The sequence below is a fragment of the Papaver somniferum genome, chromosome 4, assembly GCF_003573695.1.
Source record: "Papaver somniferum cultivar HN1 chromosome 4, ASM357369v1, whole genome shotgun sequence".
NCBI lineage: Eukaryota > Viridiplantae > Streptophyta > Magnoliopsida > Ranunculales > Papaveraceae > Papaver > Papaver somniferum.
Window position 1 is genome coordinate 162,069,576 of NC_039361.1, and position 27,411 is coordinate 162,096,986.

The 27,411-nt window shown below is 37.6% G+C and overlaps 2 protein-coding genes across 3 annotated transcripts; both read right to left on the bottom strand.

Moving 5' to 3' along the window:
* Positions 1-895: 895 nt before the first annotated feature.
* Positions 896-27,184, bottom strand: LOC113271794 (serine carboxypeptidase-like 25). Of its 2 annotated transcripts, XM_026521712.1 has the most exons (8): positions 26,780-27,184; positions 25,714-25,917; positions 25,445-25,620; positions 25,067-25,339; positions 24,822-24,961; positions 24,643-24,738; positions 24,324-24,536; positions 896-974 (listed from the first exon to the last, which is right to left on the bottom strand). In XM_026521712.1, the coding sequence occupies exons 1-8, from the start codon at positions 27,057-27,059 to the stop codon at positions 932-934; spliced, it is 1,425 nt and encodes a 474-aa protein (XP_026377497.1). In that variant the 5' UTR covers positions 27,060-27,184; the 3' UTR covers positions 896-931. The 2 variants fall into 2 exon arrangements, with proteins under 2 accessions (XP_026377497.1, XP_026377495.1); XM_026521710.1 differs by lacking the exon at positions 896-974 and having other exon boundaries at positions 24,028-24,536; positions 26,780-27,183.
* LOC113271793 lies at positions 1,347-6,543 on the bottom strand. Its single transcript, XM_026521709.1, has 10 exons — positions 6,351-6,543; positions 5,398-5,565; positions 3,845-5,311; positions 3,422-3,533; positions 2,961-3,138; positions 2,753-2,837; positions 2,387-2,617; positions 2,206-2,271; positions 1,940-2,011; positions 1,347-1,855 (listed from the first exon to the last, which is right to left on the bottom strand). The coding sequence occupies exons 3-10, from the start codon at positions 4,625-4,627 to the stop codon at positions 1,733-1,735; spliced, it is 1,650 nt and encodes a 549-aa protein (XP_026377494.1). The 5' UTR covers positions 4,628-5,311; positions 5,398-5,565; positions 6,351-6,543; the 3' UTR covers positions 1,347-1,732.
* Positions 27,185-27,411: the final 227 nt, after the last annotated feature.

Sequence of the window (27,411 nt, forward strand, 5' to 3'; positions counted from 1 at the left end):
ATGGCAGATAATTTGATATCAAGATCCACAAGAAGCTTTCTGCAATCATCTTCCAAGTTGTTATGGCTCCTAATGCTCTTACTATGTGTAATGCTGCAGCTACCAAATGTTTCTCTCCTTGGACCACAGATTTATGATCCGCCATGATACAAGACTTTGACAGGAGAGAGTGATGATGATGATGATAAAAGTAGTAATGAAAACAACCCGAAAAGGATGAACCTAGTTACATCCACAAATAAATGTATCTAACAAAAATTACTCAGTAAGATGATGAATGACCTAATTAAAATTAGAGATAAAATCTGAATTTGACCAGAAAATGAGAGTTTTTCTTCTTTGAAGCAATTCACTTGTTGATTGAAGAGCAAAAACAGAATGAATCCGGAAACGAAAGAGGAGGAAGAAACCCCCAAACCCTAACTAAAATACTAATCTGGGGAACAAGTAGAAAAATCCAATCTCCGAAGTCAAACCGAAACCAATCTCTATCTCTGAAAACAAGACAAAATACTAATAAATACAAGTAAAGGAAGTGGTTGAAGGTGCTTTGTCTATTGCGGAGATAAGTAATGGAGTAAGTTAGTAGACAGGTTTTTTCACTCTCCTTTGACTTGCATTGTCTTTTCAGGGCTTCTGGTATGTTTTTCGGCACGAGCAGAAAGGTGTGTTTCAACTTGTTGACATCACCCATGACATCAAAGACGAAATTGCTTTATACCCATGCCTCGTTTCCTCCATGATCGCTGAAATTTTGCTTTATATATCCATTGAAACCCAACTACTGAATACAAAGAGGGTGTCTGGATTATGACATCCCCTCACTAAAAATGACTATACAAATGCCTTCCAGTAGTTATTTTACGACTTAATTTGATGAAACTCAATTGGGATGAATGAGGCATATATAATACAGATCAACAATTATAACTTAATTTGATGATTTTGGGAGAGGAATTCCATTCAAAAATGACTTGAAAAGTTGAAAAGAGGAGCTTCATGACCCGCACACCTCTAACTGTTGCGAAGAATTAAAAATGTTAATCCTTCATATACTTCAGTCCATCCTCCCACCTTAATTCATCGCCAAAACACACAACAATCATGAATAACATTTAGTAAACTGTCACATAATGTTATGTTCGTATTTCATGAAAAGAATGGGTTTACGCCTGTTCAATGGTAAGCATCCACATCTAGAGCGCCAGCAACCATTCATCATCCACGCCTGTTCGGTTGTATCAGTTTCTTTTGTATGTTTATAGGTAACATGAGGCATTAAAAATTAAACCAAGTTACTGGAGCAAAACTTTAAAAACTCCAAATTCATAAACTTATCACACGATATAACAGTATATATAGGTTATATTAAACGATATAGTGTGGAATACACACATTGACGTAGTTTCTATTGAATTGGTGTTGAGCCCTAGTATGGTCAAGTCATCTATACTGTTATAAACATTCTTCTATACAGATAGTAACACCTAATATATGTATATGTATCCTAAACTATCCTGATGTAAACCGTAAAGGTCTGTCAAACAGTTACTATCTAGGCCAACCTTTTGTCACATCTCCTTTGATGCCCGCTGCACCATCCTTGTTAAGTCTTCTTCCTCTTAATATTCTTGCATATACTTTGGACGAGTTAATTCTGCCTTTTTCCGAATCTGTTGGAACCTTCCCTCCAACTGGCACGGCCTTATTCTTGAGTAAACTCAACGAACCGTCATTTGCTATCATGCCTTCTCTTTTTTTCACGGAGGGGTACGGGCCTGTATAATACACAATCACGGAACTCGCAATTTAAAGGCTTGGGAGGTACAGGGTGTTGAGATTCAGGCTGCCTAGCCTGTACAAGATCAAACATTTCATATTAATGAATTTACATGGCACTAGTCCATTTAGGATACAACTATAAGGACGCAGAACAAACCATTAGTTGAAGGACCGCAGAGTCAGATTGTTGCTGAGCTTTCTCTTTCAGCTTGATTTCGAGCTCCTTGATCTATGCACAAAAAAACCACAGATTTAAGCGTATCAATTTTATGATGTCCATTAATACAATGTTCTGAGACTCTGAATTGTTAACTAGGGTGATTGATATAATACGATATAATTATCAAGTTAAGAGAAACTATCCAATTAGAAGAATATATGAAGTTGACTGTGGCAGAAAAATGAAGTGTTTACAGAACAAACCTTACGCTGAAGTGCCAAAAACACCGAGGTTTCTCGTTCTTTCAGTTTACTTTCAAGCTCTATGACCTTTAAACAAGGAAATTAAAAGTGACGATGCATCAGAAATGGTTGCCAGTTTCCTTGTAAGAGTGGTAATGAATAATATCAAAAGCTTAAAAAAATTAACCACTAAGAGAACAACCTTGCGTTGAAGATCGTTGCAAATTTCTTCTCTGCCCTTCAATTTGTCATTAAGTTGCCAAACTTGTTTCTCATATTGGCTCTGCACTTCCAGCTTTAAATGCATCTTCCTTGCAAGTTCTTCAACTTCTTCCTGTTGGTTTTTACACAGCTGATCCTTTGATCTCACTCTGGATTCCAAGTTTAACATTTTGGCATCTTTAGATCTCGACTCTTGCATTGCTTTCTCAAGCTTCAGGATAGTTGGAAACAAAAAAAGAGTAAGCAACAAACTTATACAGCAACTACACCACTAACTCAGTAGTTCTGAAATCTAATTTGAAAGGGAACTCAAGAAACGTCTAAAAATCACCAATGTGATTCCTACCATGGTTTTCAACTTTTGAAGTTCAGAAGTGTCCACTTTTGCAGGATCCAGTTCTACTCCCGTAACTGATGTTGCAAGTTCAGAGCTGTTTTCATATATAAGCACCCACTTCCATAATAAGCCTTAAGAAACTATACAGCAAGAAGGACTCTTAGCAGTTTAAACGACTAGATGTCTAAACGAAAATATTTGCACATCACATGCTTACCCATTGTTTATATGTGCATCCACCTTATCTCCAGTAGACCAACTGCAATCCCCTACGGCTGATCTCTGCCTCTTCCTTGTTCCTTCATATTTTAAGCCGCTCACCAGATGCGGAATGTGGATTCGCGGAGCTTGACCTCCTTCTCCGTCAAGTAACACATACTCTCTCTGATCAGGACCTGCAACACACATACAAATACACGTTAAAATAAACACACAACCAAATAGTAACAGTAACCATGCGACAAACCTGAAGAACGACAATAATGTTAATATAGTATATAATTATTAGCAAGATAGTAACAGCAATCACTAACGACTACAACATATAGAACAACCCAACTCTCAGTTATGAGCTTCTCAAGACCATGGTCCTTTACAGGTCATACATGTGCAAGGTCACATATTTAGAGCAACAACAGATAAAAGGGACAAAAATTGAAGTTATTTTTTTAAAATTACCTTCACATCGTGCAAGCTCAGTACAACAGACATATGCCTTGCCATGCTTCAAATTCAGTACCTTGGCTGGAAGCCACACCAACCACCCCAGACCTTCCTCGCAGGAGAGAACCTAAAAGTTTCAAATGGAATTAGCAATTGTAATCACCTAGGGAACATTTCACAGATCAGCTGCAAGTCAGCAGCAAAAGATTCAAATAATCTTCAGTTACACAACAACTTGACGGACACTACAGACCTTTATCAAGTGATTATGATCATAATCCATGGAAGTCTGAATTATTCAGAAAAGGGAACTATGGAAGTATGCAATCCAAATGAAGGCCATGGCATAAATGTATAACCACCAAGCTATGGGATCAGTCGCTCATATGACAAGAGCTACCCAAACTATAAATGTAACATCATCGTTAGGTCACAAACCTCTGGAACGGAACCTTCCTCAATTTGGTTCTCTGTAGATATTCTGGCTGACTCGTGTGCTGCTCTGTTTCCCTCACTCTGGGAATTTTCCAAAGCACATATAGATCCAACCTGATATTTAGGAGAAGATCCAACGGTTTCATCAAAAACGGATGTCCTACCAGGTTTTGGTTCCACCAGCCCTTTTTCACTATTCCCTGCAGGACCCCAGCGCATGCCATTCACCGGAAAATTGCTGCTTTCTACCTGCTCTGACAACTCATTTGGAGGAAGTACCTTCTTCCCTTGGTCTGAGGTACCTTCTGTCTCTTCCAAGTTACGTTCAATGTGTCTGGTAACCCCCTCCTCTGCACAAACTGCTTCAAGTTGTTCTGCCATATTTGTGGCGTATGAATCTGGTTTGGCAATTTGATCATGTTGGTGGATTTTCCAATAATCTTCTGGACCAGCTTCGGCTAATTCCTGAAGCGTAAAGGGTATGGGTTCACCCATCGCAGTGATGGTTGAAGCTTGTGATACAGCTTCTGCTGCCATTACTGCCGCTTTAACAACAGCATCCCAGTTCTCAGCTCGTCTTGTAGCAGCTGAAGCAGCTTCAACCCTCTTTTTAGATACCTCCCTAACGGCAACAAGAATCGAGTCCGAATAGTTAGTTCTGTCTTCTCCTTTCAAGATGGGTGCGGGAGAGACAAAATTCACCATACTCTTCACACCACCACGAAGACATTCATCAGACATCGATTTTCCAAGTTTGTCTGAAAGAACTAGAACCTCATCAGCCATGAGTTTGGCTTGCAGAGCAGCATCAGATGCAATCCTGGCACCAGCAGCTGCTGCAGCTATTGTGACTGCCGCAGAAGCTAGATTAGCTTCCTTATCAGCAACAAAACCAGAGCTCTTCTGGATAGCTAGCTGGGTCCATACACTTTGGCTGTACTTAACTGCATCTGCAGCTAAAAGTGATGCTTCTTCAGCTTGCTGTTGAGCCTGATCGATCTGTCTACATGTTTCATGCGACAGGGAAATCTCATTAGGCTGCTCTGTGTCCGCATGACCAGCTAATACATGAAAATTTGGCCTAGGAGGAGCGGGCGATGTTGTTGACAAGACAAACTTACTCCCAGCAGAAACATTAGGAACGACACTAGATGGAACTCCTGCGATGGGGGTAACAGATGTAGTTGGCAAATGATGACCATCTCTGAGAGAAGAAACTGGTTCTGAGGCTAATGTAGTTTGAACATGAGAAGAAACGTTCCGTAATAGGGACAACGTGGGTGTTACAGGACTTATCACCGATGGATGAGCACCAACACCACCAGCTCGGACAGGTGTTGAAAATGTATCACTTTGAAGAGCAATCCTTTGTTGAGCAACAAGCCACACAGTCTCCCACGTACTCCTTCCACAAAACCAAACTCTCCAAAGGCTAAAACCATATATGGTTCATCAGGTAATGTATCTCGACTGCAATAATAAACACTTAACTACTTAACAATGTCCAGCTGAAAAATAAATTGAATTTCAGATGTTGATAAAGAAAGATGGCTTACATTAAAGACCCATAAACAAGTATCTGAGCACGCAATTGCACTTGCTGCAAATGAGTGAAAGGATGTACATTGTCCTCCAGATCAAACTGGGGAAGCAAATTCGAGCATAAGCCATGAGGAAACTTATTGTCGTTCTCTTCATTCTCATTATGATCCATGACTGAATTCCTACACAAGAAAAAGGATACAATATGTGAAGTTTGACAAGCAAATGAGTAGTGACACCATGTCCATAATTCTTGAACTTGCCAGTTTACCCATATACTTTAACATATTAAGTTTCAAAACCTAATGCTCTAAGCTCAACTATAACATTCATCTAATGAAGCTTGTTAAACAAATTTATGAAACCATCTTTTAAGAAAAATTGCTTCGGGAATACAGATAGGAATCACAATTAATTATAACATACAATATCTAAGAGCTAGCAAGTGATAAAATTTTCTTTAAGCATGTTAGTTGACAAATGATACTCAGCACCACGCTTGCAATTTCGAAATTCAGCCACTAACACAAACTAGTGATGACTCAGTGCCTGTGCTTGCTATCTATCGGTTCATCACAGATGTCAAAGGTGTTTTGACAAAATTGTTGAACTCAAACTACCTAGATTAAAAATGCATCGACAGTCGAATTGGATTTGGGGGTTTATGATAACCGAAATTAAAATCAGAATGGAGAAATAAAGAATTAGGGATAATAGCTACGAATACATCTCATTAGATGAATTGAATAAGAATATACAAAATCGAATCGAATCCCAAATCCGTAAATTCGGAAACCTCAGACACATTCACATAGAAACCTTACTGATCTCGACGAAGATATGATGGAAAAACAAAAACAATTTGAGATTTTAACAAAAACAACCTGAAATTCTTCTTATCAAACCGGAAATCAATTGTAATCTGAAACCCTAAACAAATTCACAGAGAAAGAGAAAGAGATTTTACCTTTTACCTCACAAGCCCTAACTCAGAAATGCTTGGCTTGAGAAAGTTGAGCTGAATCAAAAACTATAACAGAGAAAGAGAGATCTAGATCTCTAAATGAGAGGGGAAGAAATTTGAGAAGAAAAGAGTGGCAAGTGTAAAAATATCGAGGGAAAAAGTGCGGGAGTGTTTCTGAGATACTTTGGGCAAGAAATTTTCCTGTCAAATGCGTTTGGTGCTGCTTGGCTGTTATCACGTGTCATAGTTGTAGCTGCTGTCTGGGGCGCAACTAAGTAAAACATCAAAATTAGAGAAAAATTAGTTTATTTATTATTTTTCTAATAATAAGATGATTAAATGATTTTTCTTAATAATAAAAGATGGTTTTTTTAGAAAATTTTTTAAATGGTAAGTCAATTCATACAATCAATTGTCAACATTTAACAAGAAATTGGACGGGAGTCGAGTAACAAGCTGCGATCTGATCCCTTTTTGAATGATAACTCTTAATCTATGAAATAAGATATTTCCCATTTTGACATTTGTATCATGACTAGTCATGTAATTTCGCAGTCTTTTGAGGAAGTCTATAGCATTAACACCAAACTCCCCCAAAGTAGTGAAAACAAGTACCCCAAAACCAAACCCCTGAACTGTACACTTCTCCAGATATTTGTTACGTTTCTGAACATTACTAATTGTTGACCAGGCATAAAAGTATGTACACCACCTCCAGTAAAAGGGGAGACGCTTGTTACATCCAAGCACACATCACGGACATTATCCTAGTTAACTAAAATATCGGCTGGTCTCACAGTCATGCCATTATTAGAAAGGATGCCTAAGTCAACCTCTTTCCAAGCTGGCACACCTGCACGAAAACACATGTTTGCAAATGTGTCATGTACTAGATCATGCCTGAACTTAAGACCAACTTCATGAGAACAATGCAAAACATGGTCACCAAAGATATCCATTTCCCTGTCATAACTGGAGCATATCACCCCCCTCCCCCCACCCACCCCCACGCACACATCTTTAAAAAAATGGAATCCCAAACCTATATCGAAGTACTGGAAAAACTGGATAGGTCCAATTTTCCGATAAAGCCCTTCGATGGGGATAACCAACAAATAATCTTACGTGTGTTTGGTTTTGTTGCATCGCCTAAGCGCAATATCACGCTCAGACATGGTAAACCGAGAGGGTGGCTCTTTCTTCATTGCATCAAAGTATTTATTTGCCAAAGGACTCGTGGAGTGGGGGCGACATCGTCAATGCAAAGTGGAGAAATAGTAGTACCACATACATGGTTATAGATGTTCAAAGCAAATTCGAAATTTGAGCTTAGATCAACCAATCCAGAGTCACGCAAGATTATGTTCTGTTGGGCCTGGGTCTGCACAATAGACGCCAAATAACAATATTTAATCACATCTTCCATCGTATATACACCCAAACCACCATGTTTGATGGGGAGAGTGAATAATATTTTATGGAGCAAGCCGTACCCGGGACCATCACCTGTAATAAGATGCCTAAAAAACTGATTTAGATGGCTATCAAACAATGGTTGCGCATCACTTAAATGTTTAGTCCTGGTAGTTCTCATTGAGAAATACAACCGAGACACCCCACTGCAGTTTCTCGGAAGAAACAAATCGCATTACGGGTCTTTAAGATTAGTAATAGCATTCATCAAAGTAATGGTCTTGCGTACCCTGTTAACAACCATGCCACTACAAAAGCGAAGGTTCAAGATAACCGAGCCACCCAAAAGCTTCACAACTTCAAATTGTCTGCAAATATCTGAAGGGAAAACACCCTATGTTAAGTCCCTACTATCAACAGTTGGCCAGAAAAGTTTAGTTTTTGAGACATTTAAATGTAACCCCAAAGACGTGTCGTCCTGCCGAATAATATGTAAAGCTTTCGCGATCATCAAAGTGTCTCCAATTAGGGTGCCTCATCTAGATACCAGGCTTGGAGATCCAAGACACATTGTGTTGCAATCTTGTGGATTAAGGGGTCTAAGACTAGAGCAAATAACAAGGGACCAATGGGATCCCCTATGGTACCTTTTCACTAGATGCAAGAGTTTTATCCATATAATATAATCTATATGGCTTTGCGTAAAAAAATTCTACCCACCTTGAGATCGAGAGGAACCATTTCTGACTTCACTCAGCATTAAAGTGCGATCCACCAAATTAAAGGCATTCGAAAAATCAACCAACAATATTGACTTGGAACTAGAATTACCGCATCAAACCTTTGTGAAACGGGGATGACCAGCTGAGCTAGATTCTCGTTCAATTTTTATTTTTTTTATTTTTTTAACCTGATAAATTCATCTTTTATTTTATTCTTTTTTCTAAATATAGAAAAATAGACTGATGAACGGAAATGATAAATAAATTAAACAGACGTATTTGCTTATATTATGTCCCATTGGAGGATATCTCTGAACCAAACAGGTTATTCATGGTCCCAAGTGATTCTCATAAAATTCAGAATTGCATGTTTTTTTTAAGTTATGTGCGGCATGTTCTGTCAAAGGTGCAGCTTCTGTCTCTGCTCGTTCCATATTCAGAGTCGTCGTGGTGGGTGACCCAATTGGGTTAATCATAATGAGGAAAAGGATCTGATAAGTTGTGTACTCCGGTTTATTTGGAAATACATATGCAAAGTAGATTTCAACAGAAAATTCCAGAATCTAAAGAGCTTACACTAAGCATCTAAAACGAAACTAAAGGTTTTTTAATAGATCATCATGGTCTTTCTAGTACAGAGATTAGAATATATTTTTATAATGATCATCTGAACTGCAGAAATGGAAAGACTAACCTGAATTTAAACATCAATTATATCATGCTGCCTTTATTAAAAAGACGAAAAGATCTTCTTATGGAGTGATAGACGCATTTATGTGTCTAATATATCTCAATTGTATATAGTGTTAGCACCCATTTTTGTACTTATTTGGTTATTTTATATATTTGTAGGTGTTTTCAGAAGAATAAGGATTTGCGGCGAAATTGGCTGAAAATGCGGCGTTTGAACCTCCATTGATAGAGTGCCGGAAGCGCCCCAGAAGTGTACCGGAAGTACCCCAGAAATACCCCGGAGGAACCCCGAAAAAAGTGCGGAAAATGCCCAGAGGAAACTTGCTATATGGACCCTTGATTTTGGATAAGGGGTAACCTAATTACTAAGGGGTGACCCATTTCCAAGCAGCTGCTAAAGGGACACCAGGTCTGGTTAAGGGGACACCACATTCAAAGTTCAAATAATGGAATTTGGCGGGAAAACTAATTTCACGTCTGATAATTCTCTGTTGGATTTCTGGGCAGTTTTGAGGGAGATTAAATCCCTGAAATCAATTGGGCTAGGCCTGTTAAGAATAAACAGATCGTATGCAAGTGATTTTATCGATCAACTTGGGCTGGAATGGCTGGGAGAAGCGATCAAAGTCCAAACAGAATACGTGTTCTCTGTGAAGTTTTCAAATATATTTTTAGAGATTCTGGGAGAGTTTTACGTTGAAGTAAAGTGTATCTAGTCTTGTTTAAGGATTAGGAGAAGTTTGGAGCGTAAGAAATTGCCAGAAGACGCGTACAAAGCAACAGAAAAGAGATTTCTCTCTCAACTGCACGTGAAGAAAAAAGGGAGATAAACTCGGATTTAATCGAGTTATTTGGACCCTATTGGTATATAAAGGCTGGTGGGAAGTGAGAGAAAGTTTTATCAAGAGTTAGGGGTCGATTGGGAGGCCAGCAGAGAGGCGCAGGAGGAGTTGCAGGAATTGTACCTGCTGCTGCTGCTGCCATTAACAAAGCTCGAAGAACACGAAGAACACACCAGCATAGACAGTCGTTTATCAACAGTGTCAACGACTAGCATCCGAGGGTCTTAAAAAACAGCGTCAACAGCAGCCGTGAGGTATCGTTTTTACAGCAGTGGTATTCTATCGTTCTTCTCTGGACGCTTAAAGAGGGTCGTAGTTTCACTGTATTATATTTTCACTCTTTTAATCATATTTTGAGCATCAAGTATGTATTTTAAGAACATGATTATTATGAGTAGCTAAACCCCAATACTGGGATGATGGAGGAAGCTGTTTTTCAGCCATGTGGTTATTTAAATAATTCTTAATTCACTTTTTGCACCGATTTTAATTGATTTATGATTTCAATTAATTACTTGTGATTTTGTTTGATGGAACATGCTTAGTCCTAGGGATTCTTGATGTTCCATGCTTATCATATACAAGTAATATTTTATGGAATCTAATTTGGCAAAGATAGAGTTAATACTTGTTTTATTTTGAGCTATAATCGCCTAGAATTATTTTCTGAGCCACTTGAATATGAAACACATTGGAATCCTGAGTCCTGGTTCCTCTTGATCTTGTGACAATTTGTACATATTTTTGTTTTAAATCTATTCAAGTCCGAGCATCGAATCCGTATTTACCGCAATCGAATTACTACAACAAAATGGCGCCGCCGACGCGGACTTGTATATAGATTTGTTTTTAGGTTTAATTTTTTATTTATTTATATTTGTTCCTTTTTACGTTTCTTTTTGTGTTTGATTTACAGGTTCGAAGTGGAATACTAAGGACTTGGGAACAAAAAGCTTAAAGCTAAAAGCTAAAAGAGAAGAGAAAAAAGACATAATTTTTTTTTAGGATTTAATTTTATTTTTATTATTATTTATTTATTTTTGTATATAGCTTTTATATATTTTTTTTAGAATTTGTAAATAGGCTTTATTTTTCATAATTTTTGTAATTTTTGGACTTTTTATTTGGACTTTATTCTGGACTTTGGACATTATTTTTAAAAACCCTACGGAAGGGTTATAAATTAAAAAAAAATTAAATACAAACTGTTTGCAGGGAAGGACGACGATTACTATATCGTCTCGGCCCCTCGGGTTCGCACACGGCATAGGAGTCGTGGCCCGAGTCGACAACAACGGTTCATCGCCCGTCTGGTACGGGAGGTAAGTCCAATCGAAACACCCGCGAATCTCCTGCAAGCGGGTTACTGTCTGCCTTAAGGTGATAATTGTTTGAGGACGAACCGGACTGTTTTTAATTTCCTAGTAAAGGGCAAGGCCTGGCCAAATCAAGATAAGGACTCGGATTTCATCACCGTTTCCTTCTTGCCCGCCTTAGGAAAACGAAACCAAACGCGAACCTAAGCCTAAAATTTTGAATAGAACGAGACCAATAGGGTAACGAGCTTAATAGGAAACTCGTTCGAAAAATATTGGTTGCTCTTTAAGCACATTTCAAAGTTCATGATGGTTTCTGTGAGTTGAATGCGTGACTGCGCCGCCTTGTGATAGCGGTGAGGCCTTGGGTATCAAAGCTCCACTGAGCTTCCCTCGCCTCGATTCAACTTACATTAGCTCGGATTGATTCCAGAGGGGTGTGCTCAAATTGTAACGAATTCCTTTTCGAAGGAATAGAAGCTGGTCTAGAAAACAATCTAAGTGGAGCCATCATGCTTTTTGTTTGCTAGAAATCTTTAGGTTTGTTTTGGTGGAGTCGAGTCGGCCTTGTTTGTGGTTGTGTAAATTCCCTTGTAATTAAGAATGTCGAACTGGTATGATAGAAGCCAATACAATGAATATCGACCTGAATTTGAATATGGACATCATCAGTATTATGACCATAGTGAGAATAGTGGCTGGGGACGCCAACCTTTTCAAGGTTATGGTTCATACCATGGTGAGCCCAATTACTATCCGCACGCGCATCAGTCATACGATCAAGAAGATTATAGTACTAGTTCTTCGTCTCTAGAGGATACAATCAAACTATTGAAAAGTAGTCCTTATTATGATCCTTCAGTTCCTATTCCTTCTCTAGAAGAGACTCTTAGGAATTTAGCTGAGTCTCACGTCAGTTAGCTGAATCGACGTATAAATTAGATGAGGTGAATAACGTAGTTATGGACGAAAGAACTGCAACAAAACTGAATCTGTAGAAGATATCCTCAATAGATTAACTCAAAACTTAGATCCTACACTAAGGGAACTTTCTTTGGAAGAGACCCTTGAGAGGATAGCTGAGTCGACACGTAGACTTGAGTTAGAGACGAACGAAAGACTTGCTCGAAATAATCTAATTTCCAAAATGGTGTTCTAATTTTACCCTTGATAAATAGTGAATATTTGCCTAATTTAGAGACGAGGTTAGAATAAAAGACACTTATTTAGATAAGGTTCAATCATTTCGTACTATGATGATGAGGATAGCAGTAATGAAGAATCTGAAATATGTAGGCATAGTGATCAGGAGTCTAGTAATCCAATTGAGCTATAGTGATTATATTATTTCTAGTTCAAATCCAAATAATTTTTGATTATTCACCTATTCAAAAGGACGAGGATTTGATTAGGGATACCACCGTTTTAGACGATGTAATATTCCTGTTTACGAAGCCGATAAAGGTTTAGAGGAACCGGTTTATCTTGAGACTACTGTTTTCGAGTCGAACGATTTAGAAACTGTAATCGATGATGGTTTCGAGGAACGGTTTTACCCTGAGAATACTGTTTCAGAGTCGTACGATTTAGAAACAATAGTCTTAGATGAACTCGTAGATATTAATGAGGATACACCGCAAGATTACAACTTAGAAGAATCAATTGCCCATTTTCAGGAATCTGATGACCTAGAAATTAGGGAGATTGTGGCTAGTCTAACTAGAAACACTGAAAACTCTAAGTTTGGGGGTGATTATCACTTTCCTAGTGCTTTACCTTTAACTCTCAGAAAGTCGCCTCACATAGGACTTGATATCCATGCCTCAACCATCTTACAAGATTATCTTCATACTAGGTTTCCCGAACCTAATGATGTCATGAAAAAAGTTCAGTCGTTAGAAACCCATCCTCTGGTTGATGTGGTTTGCCCAGGCTATGATCCCCAGATTGACTTTGTTTTCCCACCAAATAGTTTTCTTCCAACTGTGGGAACGTTTAGATTTCAAATGTGTCACTTATTAAGTTCTAAGACTAAGCCTAAGTACTTTAGGAAATTAGAATCGACACATTTGCTTCAGAATGACCACTACTCTGACTGTGGTCAACTATGTAAGTCATACCTAATTGACTTAGAGGATCCTAAATTATTTAGGTTATTTTGTGATTCCAGATTCTTATCTGAGTTTTTCCAGACTCTAGGACCTAATAATTTGAATCCTACCTATGAGGAAATGCATCCGAGGAAAATAGTCTATTTAGACCCCTTCATAGAACCTGAACCTGAACCGCAATTAGCGATAGTTATCCAGAAACTAGGTAAGGGCATGCTAGTCTTGTACATTTTCTTGGTTCACTGCAGTTTCCTTTTGTCAGCTCTTTTTGGTTTTAAAGACCCACAGTTATTCCGGCTATTGTTATACGGTACGAGTTGACTAAACCTTTTCTATGTCTGGCTGAAGACTTTAAACTTAGCACTTCTTGGGAGGTAACCCAAACTCATGCAACCAGGTAATATCTTTCCTTAACTCTTTTTCTTCGAATGGTAATAGTTTCTCCTTGTTCATGTTTTTAATTTTATCTTTAGAACATTGAGGACAATGTTAGGTTTAAGTTTGGGGGTATGGGAGAAACTTTTTAGTTGCAATAAATAAACTCCAGAGCCTAGAAATTTATGCCTATTGAGGATTGCACTAACTAATCTAAGTGGATGGAAGCATTTTGATTGTAGGAGTTTGAGGAACCAATCTGATTAGATGGAAACATCTAAAGAGTCTATTCATAAAAGCACAGAGCTCAGGTGTTAGAAATAACATGATAGTTTCACCATATCTCGTTGAGTCCTTTTCACTTCTATTTTTATTTTATTTTGTTTTTGAACTATGTTTCTCTAAGTAATAGGTGGGGCCCACGATTCAAGTGTTACCAATGCTAGGTGAATTAGAGTGATTGAGATACCTTCAGCCAAAAAAAAAAAAAAAAAAAAAAAAAAAAAAAAAAAAAAGTAGAAAAAAAAGAAAGTGAAAAAGAAAAAGCAAGATGAAAAAAAAAATGGTAGTTACCAAAAAAAAAAAAAAAAAAAAAAAAAAAAAGAAATTGAGACCAGACCATTTGACCAAAAGGAATAAATTCAATAAAGTCGACCACTGGTACCCTTGTATATGCCAGTTGTGTTGACCTAGAGTTAGGTTATCGACCACTGGTACCCTTGTATATGCCAATGTGTTGATATTAGTCAGACTAGTATCTCAATCCATTAGGATAGGTTCATTTTGGCGGAGGCCTTCAGACAGATATGGGAAACGTCGTTCACTTAGTAAACATCAAAACCATCTATGTTTTTCTATATCCATCTTCTTGATCTAACCATGTGATTAGTTTTGACTCCGAATATGATGTCCATAGTGCAACTATCTGAGTAGAGCTCTGTCACTTTATATGAATTTTAGTATGCTTGAATGCAAACTCGTGTACAGCAATTGGAATTTCGCATCAGGGTACTTCTTCCTGTAGTCAATAAGTATGCCAACCAAGGAGATTCTTTAGTGCCTTCCAAGGTTCTGCGTAGATAGCTAAGGTCTGGAGTACAGGTTTTGTGGGTATATCTCTGGTAAGCCCTCCCGAGACTTTAACTCGGCCACTAGGGCCACCTAGGGGTTTAAAGGCTTATTGCATACGCTAAATGCAATCGACGATGCCTGCGACAGTGAGTTAGGATTTTATTTTGTAGTTTTGATTTGCTCGGGACTAGCAAATAATAAGTTTCGGGGTATTTGATAGACGCATTTATGTGTCTAATATATCTCAATTGTATATAGTGTTAGCACCCATTTTTGTACTTATTTGGTTATTTTATATATTTGTAGGTGTTTTCAGAAGAATAAGGATTTGCGGCGAAATTGGCTGAAAATGCGGCGTTTGAACCTCCATTGATAGAGTGCCGGAAGCGCCCCAGAAGTGTACCGGAAGTACCCCAGAAATACCCCGGAGGAACCCCGAAAAAAGTGCGGAAAATGCCCAGAGGAAACTTGCTATATGGACCCTTGATTTTGGATAAGGGGTAACCTAATTACTAAGGGGTGACCCATTTCCAAGCAGCTGCTAAAGGGGCACCAGGTCTGGTTAAGGGGACACCACATTCAAAGTTCAAATAATGGAATTTGGCGGGAAAACTAATTTCACGTCTGATAATTCTCTGTTGGATTTCTGGGCAGTTTTGAGGGAGATTAAATCCCTGAAATCAATTGGGCTAGGCCTGTTAAGAATAAACAGATCGTATGCAAGTGATTTTATCGATCAACTTGGGCTGGAATGGCTGGGAGAAGCGATCAAAGTCCAAACAGAATACGTGTTCTCTGTGAAGTTTTCAAATATATTTTTAGAGATTCTGGGAGAGTTTTACGTTGAAGTAAAGTGTATCTAGTCTTGTTTAAGGATTAGGAGAAGTTTGGAGCGTAAGAAATTTCCAGAAGACGCGTACAAAGCAACAGAAAAGAGATTTCTCTCTCAACTGCACGTGAAGAAAAAAGGGAGATAAACTCGGATTTAATCGAGTTATTTGGACCCTATTGGTATATAAAGGCTGGTGGGAAGTGAGAGAAAGTTTTATCAAGAGTGAGGGGTCGATTGGGAGGCCAGCAGAGAGGCGCAGGAGGAGTTGCAGGAATTGTACCTGCTGCTGCTGCCATTAACAAAGCTCGAAGAACACGAAGAACACACCAGCATAGACAGTCGTTTATCAACAGTGTCAACGACTAGCATCCGAGGGTCTTAAAATAACAGCGTCAACAGCAGCCGTGAGGTATCGTTTTTACAGCAGTGGTATTCTATCGTTCTTCTCTGGACGCTTAAAGAGGGTCGTAGTTTCACTGTATTATATTTTTCACTCTTTTAATCATATTTTGAGCATCAAGTATGTATTTTAAGAACATGATTATTATGAGTAGCTAAACCCCAATACTGGGATGATGGAGGAAGCTGTTTTTCAGCCATGTGGTTATTTAAATAATTCTTAATTCACTTTTTGCACCGATTTTAATTGATTTATGATTTCAATTAATTACTTGTGATTTTGTTTGATGGAACATGCTTAGTCCTAGGGATTCTTGATGTTCCATGCTTATCATATACAAGTAATATTTTATGGAATCTAATTTGGCAAAGATAGAGTTAATACTTGTTTTATTTTGAGCTATAATCGCCTAGAATTATTTTCTGAGCCACTTGAATATGAAACACATTGGAATCCTGAGTCCTAGTTCCTCTTGATCTTGTGACAAATTTTGTACATATTTTTGTTTTTTAAATCTATTCAAGTCCGAGCATCGAATCCGTATTTACCGCAATCGAATTACTACAACATGGAGTCATTAGATTTAATAATTTTGGTGAAATTTGTGACTTTGCATATTGAATGGGTGGTGCAATAGTACTTGCGAAGCAGAAGGAAGAGAAGCTATCAGATGGGCTCTGAATAAGAACCATAAGGACCTAACTGTACTCAATGATAACAAAAATATTATAGACTTTTTTTCTTAAAAAACTTGCACGGTAAAGTGGAGATGTCAATTTATCTCGATAAATATTAGTGATCTCAGTAGGGGTTTTAGTTATATTTCCTTTAATTATGTAAACATGTGTTGTAATAGTCTTGTCGATATACTAGCTAAACCGAAACTGAATTTTGCTAATCATCATATTACCTCTGACGAAATGCAACAATGTAGGAAGAAGTTATGGGTCTAAAAACTTAGCTCTGACGAGCATGTAACCGGTTCTGCTTTATAGTTAATAAAGTCTTATTTTACCAAACACCTTGTAGGATAAAAAAAAACATCGCTTGGTAAGTCGTTCAACAAAACAGAGGCAGAAACTACAGAGACACATTCAAATATCATTTTACACCAATATTTATCAAATCGTAACCTTTTCATAGTTCATCAAGGAAGCCTCGTTCTACTATATCAAAGGTTTTTAACATATCTGGGTTGATAGCCATAGACTTCTTTTATTAGCTTTACATTTGCTCGTACTATTAACAAGTTTATGAGTTCAAGAATATTCTAGTGTATGCAATATTAGGAATATATCTTAGTTTCTTCATTTTTCTTAGCTTCCTTTTACGCTTTTATTGTGTTGCATATATATACGAACCATTGTATTATTCCTCCTTAATTATAAGAATAAGACATAGTATTCACTTTCTCTAAAGTTATCATGATATCATATTATGCCATTAATAGGTTCATTCTTTGTCGTCTTTGATTTTATTGGTGCATAAAAAAAGTGATAGTTTGTCCCTTAAGTCTCTCTCTAGGTAAAAGAGTTTTTTTTCTTCAATTTTTTGTGTCTCTACATCCACCATGGTCAGTCTCTATACGTGATTGCTTTGATTTTCTTTACATTAGTTGGATACGTGTCGAACAAATAAATTAAAAAAAAAAGTTGTCGTTTATGTTGGAGCACTGCTCGGTCAAACTCGCAAGCGTTGCTATCTCAAGCTTGTTTGTCAAGTTTAGTTGATCAAAACTATATACCTAATTTCTAGTCTACTTATAGCTATGTCTCAGATTATGATAGAATGCGTAGTTGAGCTTTAGACTTCATGGCGTTCACCAATTCAAGAAGAAGATCTACTGAGGATCTTGGAGGAACTTCATCAAAAAAAGGTATGTGGAGACTAAAACTTATCTATCATTCAGAAGTCTATTCTATTCTATCTTCTAATGAGACTAAGTCGTATAGCTATATAGACTTTTACATCATACACATTTGATATTTCCATCCGAGTTTTTCTCGCTTATCTATTTCTCGAAATACGTGTTGGAATATTTTTGCTTTAGCTATGTTCATCGTATTCTTGACGAGTTTAGCTGGAAACAACTTAGGTGTTGGAAACTAAATATTAGGTCAAAAGATGATCATGTGAAAATTACCTTGAAACGTCTTATATGATTTGTATGAGACAGTCATTTGATGTTAGCTCGGGAAGTTTCATATTGATCATTCGATCACTTGAAAATTACTTGAAGCTAATGCTATGTGTGAGATTACTATTGCCGTATTCCAAGGATGTTTCAATGATTGAAATGAGAGTTGATAACAATTATCCATGTCCGGATACAACACGGCATGCATACCTAGTATGTGAACTGTATTGTGATGATTCAGGTCTGGAACTCTTGTTTACATACCTAGTATGTGAATGGATTTACCTGAGAAGGTCCGGAACCCTTGTTTGCGTACCTAGTATCCGAATGGGTTTACCAGAGTTGGGTCCGGGTTTGCGAACGGCTTGACTAGGCCAAGGTCCGGAGCTTTTGTCCGCGTACCAAGTTAGCGAACATAATTGTGAAGTTCTAAAATTGGTTATGTGTGATTCTCATACTCATGAACTAAAATATTTATGATTTAAGGAATGCAAATTAACTTTTCAAACTGTGGCTTAATTTTCATGAATTGATTCTTATATAAGTACTATTTACGATTACGAATCAAACCGATTTGTTCATATATATATTTTTTACGAGATAGTGAACAATTGAAAAACTCTATTTGAAACACAATTAGATTCATCTGATTATCCATCATGAGTAATTGATATTTCATGATTATCTATCAAAAATGAAGATCAATCAATCATTTTTTTTACTAATTGATCTTAATTGTTGATCTAGAAGTGTTAGATGAATACGGCTAAGAAAAAGAAATATATGGCTAACTCAATATACACGTTTAGGTACGGTAACCCATATCTAAATATAGGTATATTTCATTTGTGTGTAACAAGCTAAAACCATCTAAATGTGGAGATTAATTGCTTAATTTCTAAGCAGACTTAGCTTAAATCTTAAATCATAAGTTCATCTAATGGTGAATATTGAATGCTTTGTTATTAACTATCTTAACATTGATTGTAAGCAACCCTGATTTGAAAGACTATATAAAGAAGAACTCTAGCAACTGTGTTAGAGCATTGCTTGGTCGAACTCGCATGCGTTGGTATCTCAAACATGTTTGTCAATGTTAGTGATCAAAACTATAAGTCTTGATTTCTAATCTACTATAGCTAAGGTCTCGGACTAGGATAAAAAGTGTAGTTGAGCTCAAGAACTCCATGTCAATCATCATACAAGACGAAGGACTACTCAAGGAACTGGTGGATCTTCATCGACTAAAAGGTATGTGGAGACTTAAACTTATCTATCACTCAAAAGTATATTTATCTCCTATCTTGAGACAAAAGTCGTTTTGCTACTTAGATTATACACATTTGGTATTTAGATCCAAGTTTACCTCGCCTATCTATTTCTCGAAATATGTATTGGTAAAGCTTTCGCTTTAGCCAAGTTCATCTTTACCTAATGACAAAAGTCATGTTATGTTTCAATCACTTTGAAAATTGCTCTGACGAAAAATGGTTTGTGAATAACAACTATAAAACGTCCTCTGAGAATGTTTCAATGATTGAAAAGAGAGTTTAGACTATATAACCATTGGAGGATATAAGAATTATTGTGGAAGCACATATATGTATACGTCCTTATTGCTTGAACCAAAGTTTTCGAACTTTGTTGATCAACTGAAACCAGAGAAGTACGTGAGCTAAGTCCACGAACTCAGTCCATGAACCTAGTCCACGAACTGGCGAAGTTATCAAACCCGAGAATTTCTGCTGGAGTTTGTGAACTCCATCCGGGAACTTAAGTCCGCGAACCCAGTCCGCGAAATTGAGTAGGTTATGTCTAAAAACGATGTTTGTGAACTTATTTTTATAAACTAAGGAATGCTATTGCAAATCGTGGTTATATAGTTCATGAACCGATTCGAGTGAATGAATTCGTTTTTTCTTCAATTGTATCTTGTGTAGTACATGAGATTTCCTTACAATTGAACAACTCTCTAACTAGTTCATTTGAGTCATTTGAACTAGTTATGGTGATGAAGAATATGATTGATATAAAATTTATCATATGGATAACCATTTGGTTAACTATTATTGAACCAACTAATGTACAAGTTTGGGTACGGTTATACAAGCCTAGAAACGTGCATTTCATTTGTGTATAACAAGATATGTTTTCGATCTAATGGTTGATAAATATTAGATTGAATCTAATCAGGTTTTCATCTAACGGTGAATATTGAATGCTTTATTACCAAGGTAAAATTGATTGCAAACCCTGATTTGAAAGACTATATAAGGGAGAACTCTAGCAACTGGGAAACCTAATCCCCACACATTATGTGTGATATTAATTGTGCTAATCTAAAGTTGATTCTCCTTTAACCTTTTGTTTCTTCTTCTAAACTAGGTTAACGACTTAAAGACTTCATTGGGATTGTGAAGCCAGACTGATACTACTTTATTGTAGTTGTGTGATCTGATCTTGTTGTTTCTATCGTACGAGTAAAATTGTAATAATTGGCTTGAGATTTCAATATACAATAGGCAAGATAAAAAGTAATCACAAACATCTTCGTCTCATCGTTTGTGATTCCACAATATATTTTTTCGTTGCGTCGATTAAGACTACTGTGAGGTAATTGATAACACTAGGTTGTTCTTCGGGAATATAAGTCTGGTTTATCATTTGGTTCCTATTCACCTTGATTTATCAAAAGGCGGAACAAAACTCGTAGGTATATTCTTGAGAGACGAATTTATCTATTACCGTAGACTTTTCTGTGTGATACAGATTTGTTTATTAAAGTTTTCTACTTTGGGTCGTAGCAAATCTTAGTTGTGGGTGAGATCAGTTAAGGGAACCAAGTACGTAGTATCCTGCTGTGATCAGAGACGTAAGAGCATAATTGTACCTTGGATCACTGTGAGATTGTTTGTATGGATGTCACAGGCGTCTCGCCATTCACTGGGGAAGGTGTTCGCTCATTTGTCCCTGGTAAAGCTATTTCTAGTGCAGTTTCACGAAAACGTACTAAATATTTGGAAAAATGTGTTTCACATGGTTATGATCTGGGTGTCCTAGCTTTATCCACTTTAGGGAAACTCGACGATGACACTTTGAGTTTCTTCAAGTGTTTGAAGAATTGTCTTGTCAGCAATGATGCTAGTAGCGGTTTGTGTAGTTTTATTTTTATAGATTAGGCATTGCTATCCAAAGGGGAGTTGGATACTAGCTTGTTGCTAGGTTACCAACCAAAAGATTTGTATGATCTTTCTTATTATATAATTAATCATCTTATATATTTAATATTATTAAATATCGTATTAATAGAATTAGGATTCATACAAAGCTTAGGTTGGCAACCTAGAAACAAGCTGGGCGCCAACACCCTTTTGAATAACAAAATTATATAGATTAACTAATCTATATAAAAAGAAATTTACCTACTACTATCATCATTAGTAACTAGACAATTCTTCAGTCTCTTAAAAGAACACAAAGTATCACCACTAAGTTCTCCCAACGTGGAAAAGGCTAGAACACCCGAACCATAACCGTGTGAAACACATTTGTCTAAATATTTAGTACATTTCTGTATTCGAAACAGCCAGGCCCAGAATAAAAGCACGAATGTCCTTACCTGTGAAAGGTGAAAGGTGAAACTCCGGTTACATCCATACAAATATCTTGGCCATTCTCCCAATTAAGAACAAGAATATCCTCTGGACGCAAATCTCTATTATCACCAGACAAAAACCCAAGGCCACTTATTTACGTGCAGGTACACCAGCCTTGTAACATATTTCAGCGATTACATCCCGCACAAGGTCATGCGGGAACTTGAGCCCAACATCTTTGGCACAATGAAGAGCGTGAACACCAAAATTATCCATGAGTCTATTGAAACTTGAACATAAGCCCCCTCGACAAACATGGGAATGCCAAGGGGATAGCAAACTACAACTCTAAACTGTCTTGGCCCCTGGCACTGATTCAACCCACTAATAGGAACAACCAAAAGATAATCTTGAGCATGCTTAATACAGTTGCATTGCCACAAAATGGAATCTCTTACAAACATTGAAAATCGGACGGGGATTTGCTTCTTAACAACGTTAAAATAAGTAACTGCCAGGGAGTGCATAAAAAGGAGGGGGGAAAGTATCGTCAACGCAATGGTTATAAGGTAGTCCACATACCTGAATGAAGTTCTGAAGATCCGTCTGATAGGAAGATCCTTTATCTGATGAGAATAAGCTATCAAGTATCACCCTTTGTACATAAATAGTCTGACTCTGGGAGGAAAGATAACAGAAGGTGCGAGTGTCCGCTATAGTATAAATGCCGAGGCGCCCCTATTTGATAGGAAGAGTAGCCAATCGTTGTTGCAAAGGCCCAAAATCAGCCCCATCTCCTGTGATTAAAAGTATCAAATACTAAAATACATCGTCATCAAAAAGTTCAGTGGCCTTTTGAAGTGCTGTAGAGTTGGTAGTACGCATTGCAAAATATAATTTAGATACACCAGTGCAATTGCGAAGTAATAACATCACTCTAGGGGTCTTTCAGTTTTTTTATGGCAGACATAAGATGGATGGTCCTGTGTACCCTACACAACACCATGTCACTAATGAAGTTCGGATCTAGACTCACTAGTCCCCCCAAAAATTTAACACCATTAGTAGGTCTACCAATATAATGAGGGAACAAGAACTTAATGGGAGGCCAAAAGATCCTCGTCTTCTTTATATTGAGATGTAAACCCCTTTTTGGGACTTCGGATTGTATGACACTCAAATCTTTGGCCACCTCAAGTGTTTCCCCAAAAATTGTGCCATCATCAAGGTACAAAAATGCAAATCAAGTTTGCAGCGAGAAGCAATGGATTTCACAAAGGGGTAGAGTGCCAGAGCGAACAACAAAGGACCTAGAGGGTCCCCTTGTTGGACACCCAAAGCCGAAAACAAAATATAACCATCATAATAAAGTCTAGCAGGCGTACTGTAGCAAAATTCCACCAAACGTGAAATACGTGGACAGTGAAGTCGAACTTCCTTAATGAGATGAGACCGGCACACCATATTGAAAGCATTAAAAAAGTCAACAAGAAGCATTGACATCTGTTCTGATTGACCTTTCATCTCCAGCAAGCTATTTACGGCGTGTAAAATACTCTCACCACCAACAGGCACACCAACACCAAATTAATGATCACCCAAGTAAGAAATCATAGCCTTGCCGACGGAAAAAACAGCTACCTTAGAGACCAACCTGCGCCAAATAGTACCAACAGCAATAGGCATGAGTCCTCCATCTGGCTTCAATAATGGTGTAAGGGGTTCACTAGCTATGAACTCGGCAAATCCAACGGGACACTTGCCTGCCAACCAAAGATTGACAACCCCTGTGATAGAAGACAGTAACTCATCCGCGACCGCCGAAGCTGCACCATTCATAGCGTCCATTAAATGTTGCACTCGCAAACCATCTCGGTCGCAGGAAGTTCCTTTAGGGAAACTCTTGATAGCGCAGAGAACAACCTTTAAGTCAACCGTAAACACAAACAGGTTCACACAGAATATAAAGCGGCGGAGCTGCTGGATGCTTTAGTTGCAAGTCTCTGAAACCTGGTTAATCTTCTTGAGATGGGAGAATATTTTTTTCGGAAAGAGCCGAGTGAACCGGCTTAAAAACCTAGTTGGATCAGTCGGTTCACTGGTTGGGCGTTCGGCTCACCCAGTTGAACAGTTTTAAAACAGTTTCTTGGAAAATAAATGGGTCACACAACATGACAGCAAACCATTGTTTTACTGGGTCACCGGCTTACCGGTACAATCGGCAAGTCCGGTCTGGTTCTCAAAACACTGCTAAACAAAGAATTCATAACAAATATAAGCTTACATGTGAAACTATGAATTAAGAAACCTCTCTCGCTGTCTAACATTGCTTTTCCTTCTATTTTTTTTTTGGTAAATGAAACATACATTGTTTCTAAATCGGGATGAATGAAGCATATATACTACAGATCAACAATTTTAACACTTAATTTGATGATTTCGGAAGAGGAATTCCATTCAAAAATGACTTGAAAAGTTGAAAAGCAGCTCTTGGTTTGAAAAGAGGAACTTCATGACCTGCACCTCTTACTGTTGCAAATGTTAATCCTTCATATACTTCTGTCCATCCTCCCACCTGTTTCTTGACATACCATGGATACCATGGTATCTTTGCTGATAACTTGAGGCGCTCAAGCGAGAATCTAGTTGCAGTAACCGGCACAACTGAATCAACATCGCCGCTGTAATGAATTTGTGATGAAAGATAGCATAAGAACAAGACCATTCAGCACAAAAATAAGCTACTGAATATGAAATGGAAAATTTATAAAAAATGTTGGCACACACCTAAATACCCAGACTCTCAATCCACCAGCAATCATCTCTTTGTATATTGGAAGCATCGATGCTTCCGTGTCGTTCCAATTTCGGTTTAAAGTTTCACTGAAATGAAACAAAAGAACTAACAGTCATTTATACATAAATTGGATAATCAATATTGCACTCTAGTTTAGTTTTGACTATACCTGCACGCAGTCCATTTGTAAGGGATTTTAGTTGTATTTGCATGGAGAGCCTTTTGTACGTCAGGCCGATTATAATAAATTTCTGCATACTTTTCGGTACATGGATCGTATCCTTCATATCCTGAAATTTGCCTAAATACCTGATAGAAACATCAAACAAGTCAAAACTAAACTTCAATTCTCAAAAGAAAACCCACCAATCTATTTGAATAAAATGCTTGCAATATATACGAAAACATACACACCTGGTGAGGTCTATGCGGCAACCGTAACGTCCTCTGGCTACCATCTGACTTGTTGCATGGTGGAGCATAAATGTTGTATTGGTCAATGTTTCCGAATTCTTGATCCATTGCGTACGAGTACAACGTTTCGCATTCGTTTGAATTCTTTTGCCTATGAAAATCGCATTTGTTGAGTAGTTGCCTGTACGTTTTATCTGAAATCATTGCATGGCTCCACCAATATGTTATGGTGCCTACGTTGTCGTAGTAGTTATCTGTCACCGCATTTCCAACCTAAACACAAAAATTCATACAAATTAATGTGTTATCAGATATACTAATGAAACTAAACACTCTTAATAATCAGTAACCAAGTGACTTATTTAATTAGTTACGAACCATGATTCCTTTGAGATGAATGGGATGTTTAGCGATTTTGTTGTGTGCCATTATCTCCCTGGCTAACTGAGGAACATAGTGACCAGCGTAGCTTTCTCCAGTAATGTACACATCCCGATTCTTGTAACGAGGGAACCGTTCTAACCACTGGATGACGAATTCAAGACAATCTTTTGCTGAAATCATCGATTCAAAACAAAAATGTATCAGACGTAATTCCATCAGTTGGCAAAATTTCAGGTTAAGAGCAGACATATTAAAATACATACCGGTACGCCGATCACCGGAGTTCAACAAGTCCGAGGATGTATTAGAATAAGAGAAACCGACTCCTGCCGGACTTTCGATGAATAGCAAGTTGGCTATGGAGTTCCATGAGAACTTGTTCAAGTATAAACCCGTACCAGTTTTGTTTAACCTGAACGGACCTATTTCTTCCGATGCACCATAAGCTACTGATGAACAGCCAGGACCTGAAGAACCAATATCAACAGTAAATTAATTAGACAAGTATTTACTCTGCACAACAACCAGTCATAAACGCTCATAGAAACGAAAGCGGTGGTCAACAACACCATTAAATTCCCATTACTGAGAACATTAAACGTTGAGTGCTCATTTTCTAAACCAAACCCTGCCAACAGCTGTTTGAACAGCATTGGTTAGTCAATGACGGTCAACGATAGTCAAGGCGTCAACTATTGAGTAATAAATGATGCATACTGGTTTTAATTAGTTGCTTCTCATATTGGCATTCAATTCCTTTTAGTTTCTCCATGAGATATTTTTAATGTCATGGTCAGAGAAAATGCATAGAGTGAGTAGTTAACTGATGAATGAATGAATGAATGATTTAAATATCAACATAAATTGTGCCCAATCCTAGCAATAACAACACTTTTGGGCCCAAAGTACTGATGAATGAATGAAAAATCAATCCCTCTGTATGATTGATTTGTCTGGTCATGATGTTTTCATTGATTTGATATGATGATGATGAGTTTTACTTTGCATATATCGTCTGTTAAACAAATGTCGGTCTAACAGACACAAGATGAGATCCCAAGTACAAAACACTAATAACAAAATGATAATATATGTTAAAGAGATGAGAGATCCTCCCGAGTACAAAAAAAGTAACAAGAATATACCCGTATGTTTCTTCTCAGTCGTTGTTTTTCAGTTAACCAGTATTATCATACTACCTTTGTTTCAAAAAAAGTGACACCTTTTTGAAACGGAGGAGTATATTAGAACAACGAGACTATATGAATATGTCACCATGAAGAATAATCATGTGCAGAAAGATGATTAACGTGAGAGAGGAGTGATTACCTCCATTGAGCCAGATGACTAAGGGTTTAGAGACAGGATCACGAACAGCAGCTTCAGTGAGCCAGTAGAACAGAGCTCTGCCGGATTTTTGGTTAACAGTAACATAACCTGAATACTGTTGAAAAGAAACTTTGGGTTGTCCTGGTAGTGCTGATATCCTATCATGCTGTTCTTCCTCTTCTGCTCTAGTTCTCTTACTACTGCTACTTACGCTCAGTGATGATAAGAAGAGAAGTAGAAAAGAGAGAAGCATGATCTTATTTCCATTAGAAGAAGCCATTTGCTTGCTCCTCCTCTGAAAGAAATAACAATAAAGAGGAGGAAGAAGAATGGTGAGTAGTAGTAGTACTGGTGATGAGTACAAGACTATGTATAATATAGAGACCAGAGCTCTTGGTGTTACGGCCTTGTTTATTGTATGGTGTGAGTTGTTTTTCAGGTATTAATTAGGAGAGAGATGGGGGAGAGAAGAGAGCAGTAATTGGCTTGTTTGAGTTTGAGATGAGAGAGGGGGAATAGAGAGGTAAATGAGATAAAACCAACTACTACTTGGGAACTAGTACCGGCTGCAGCACATGCATACATGTTGTGTAAAAATATGGCTCATTATTTCTGCATAATCTTGGGGTAAT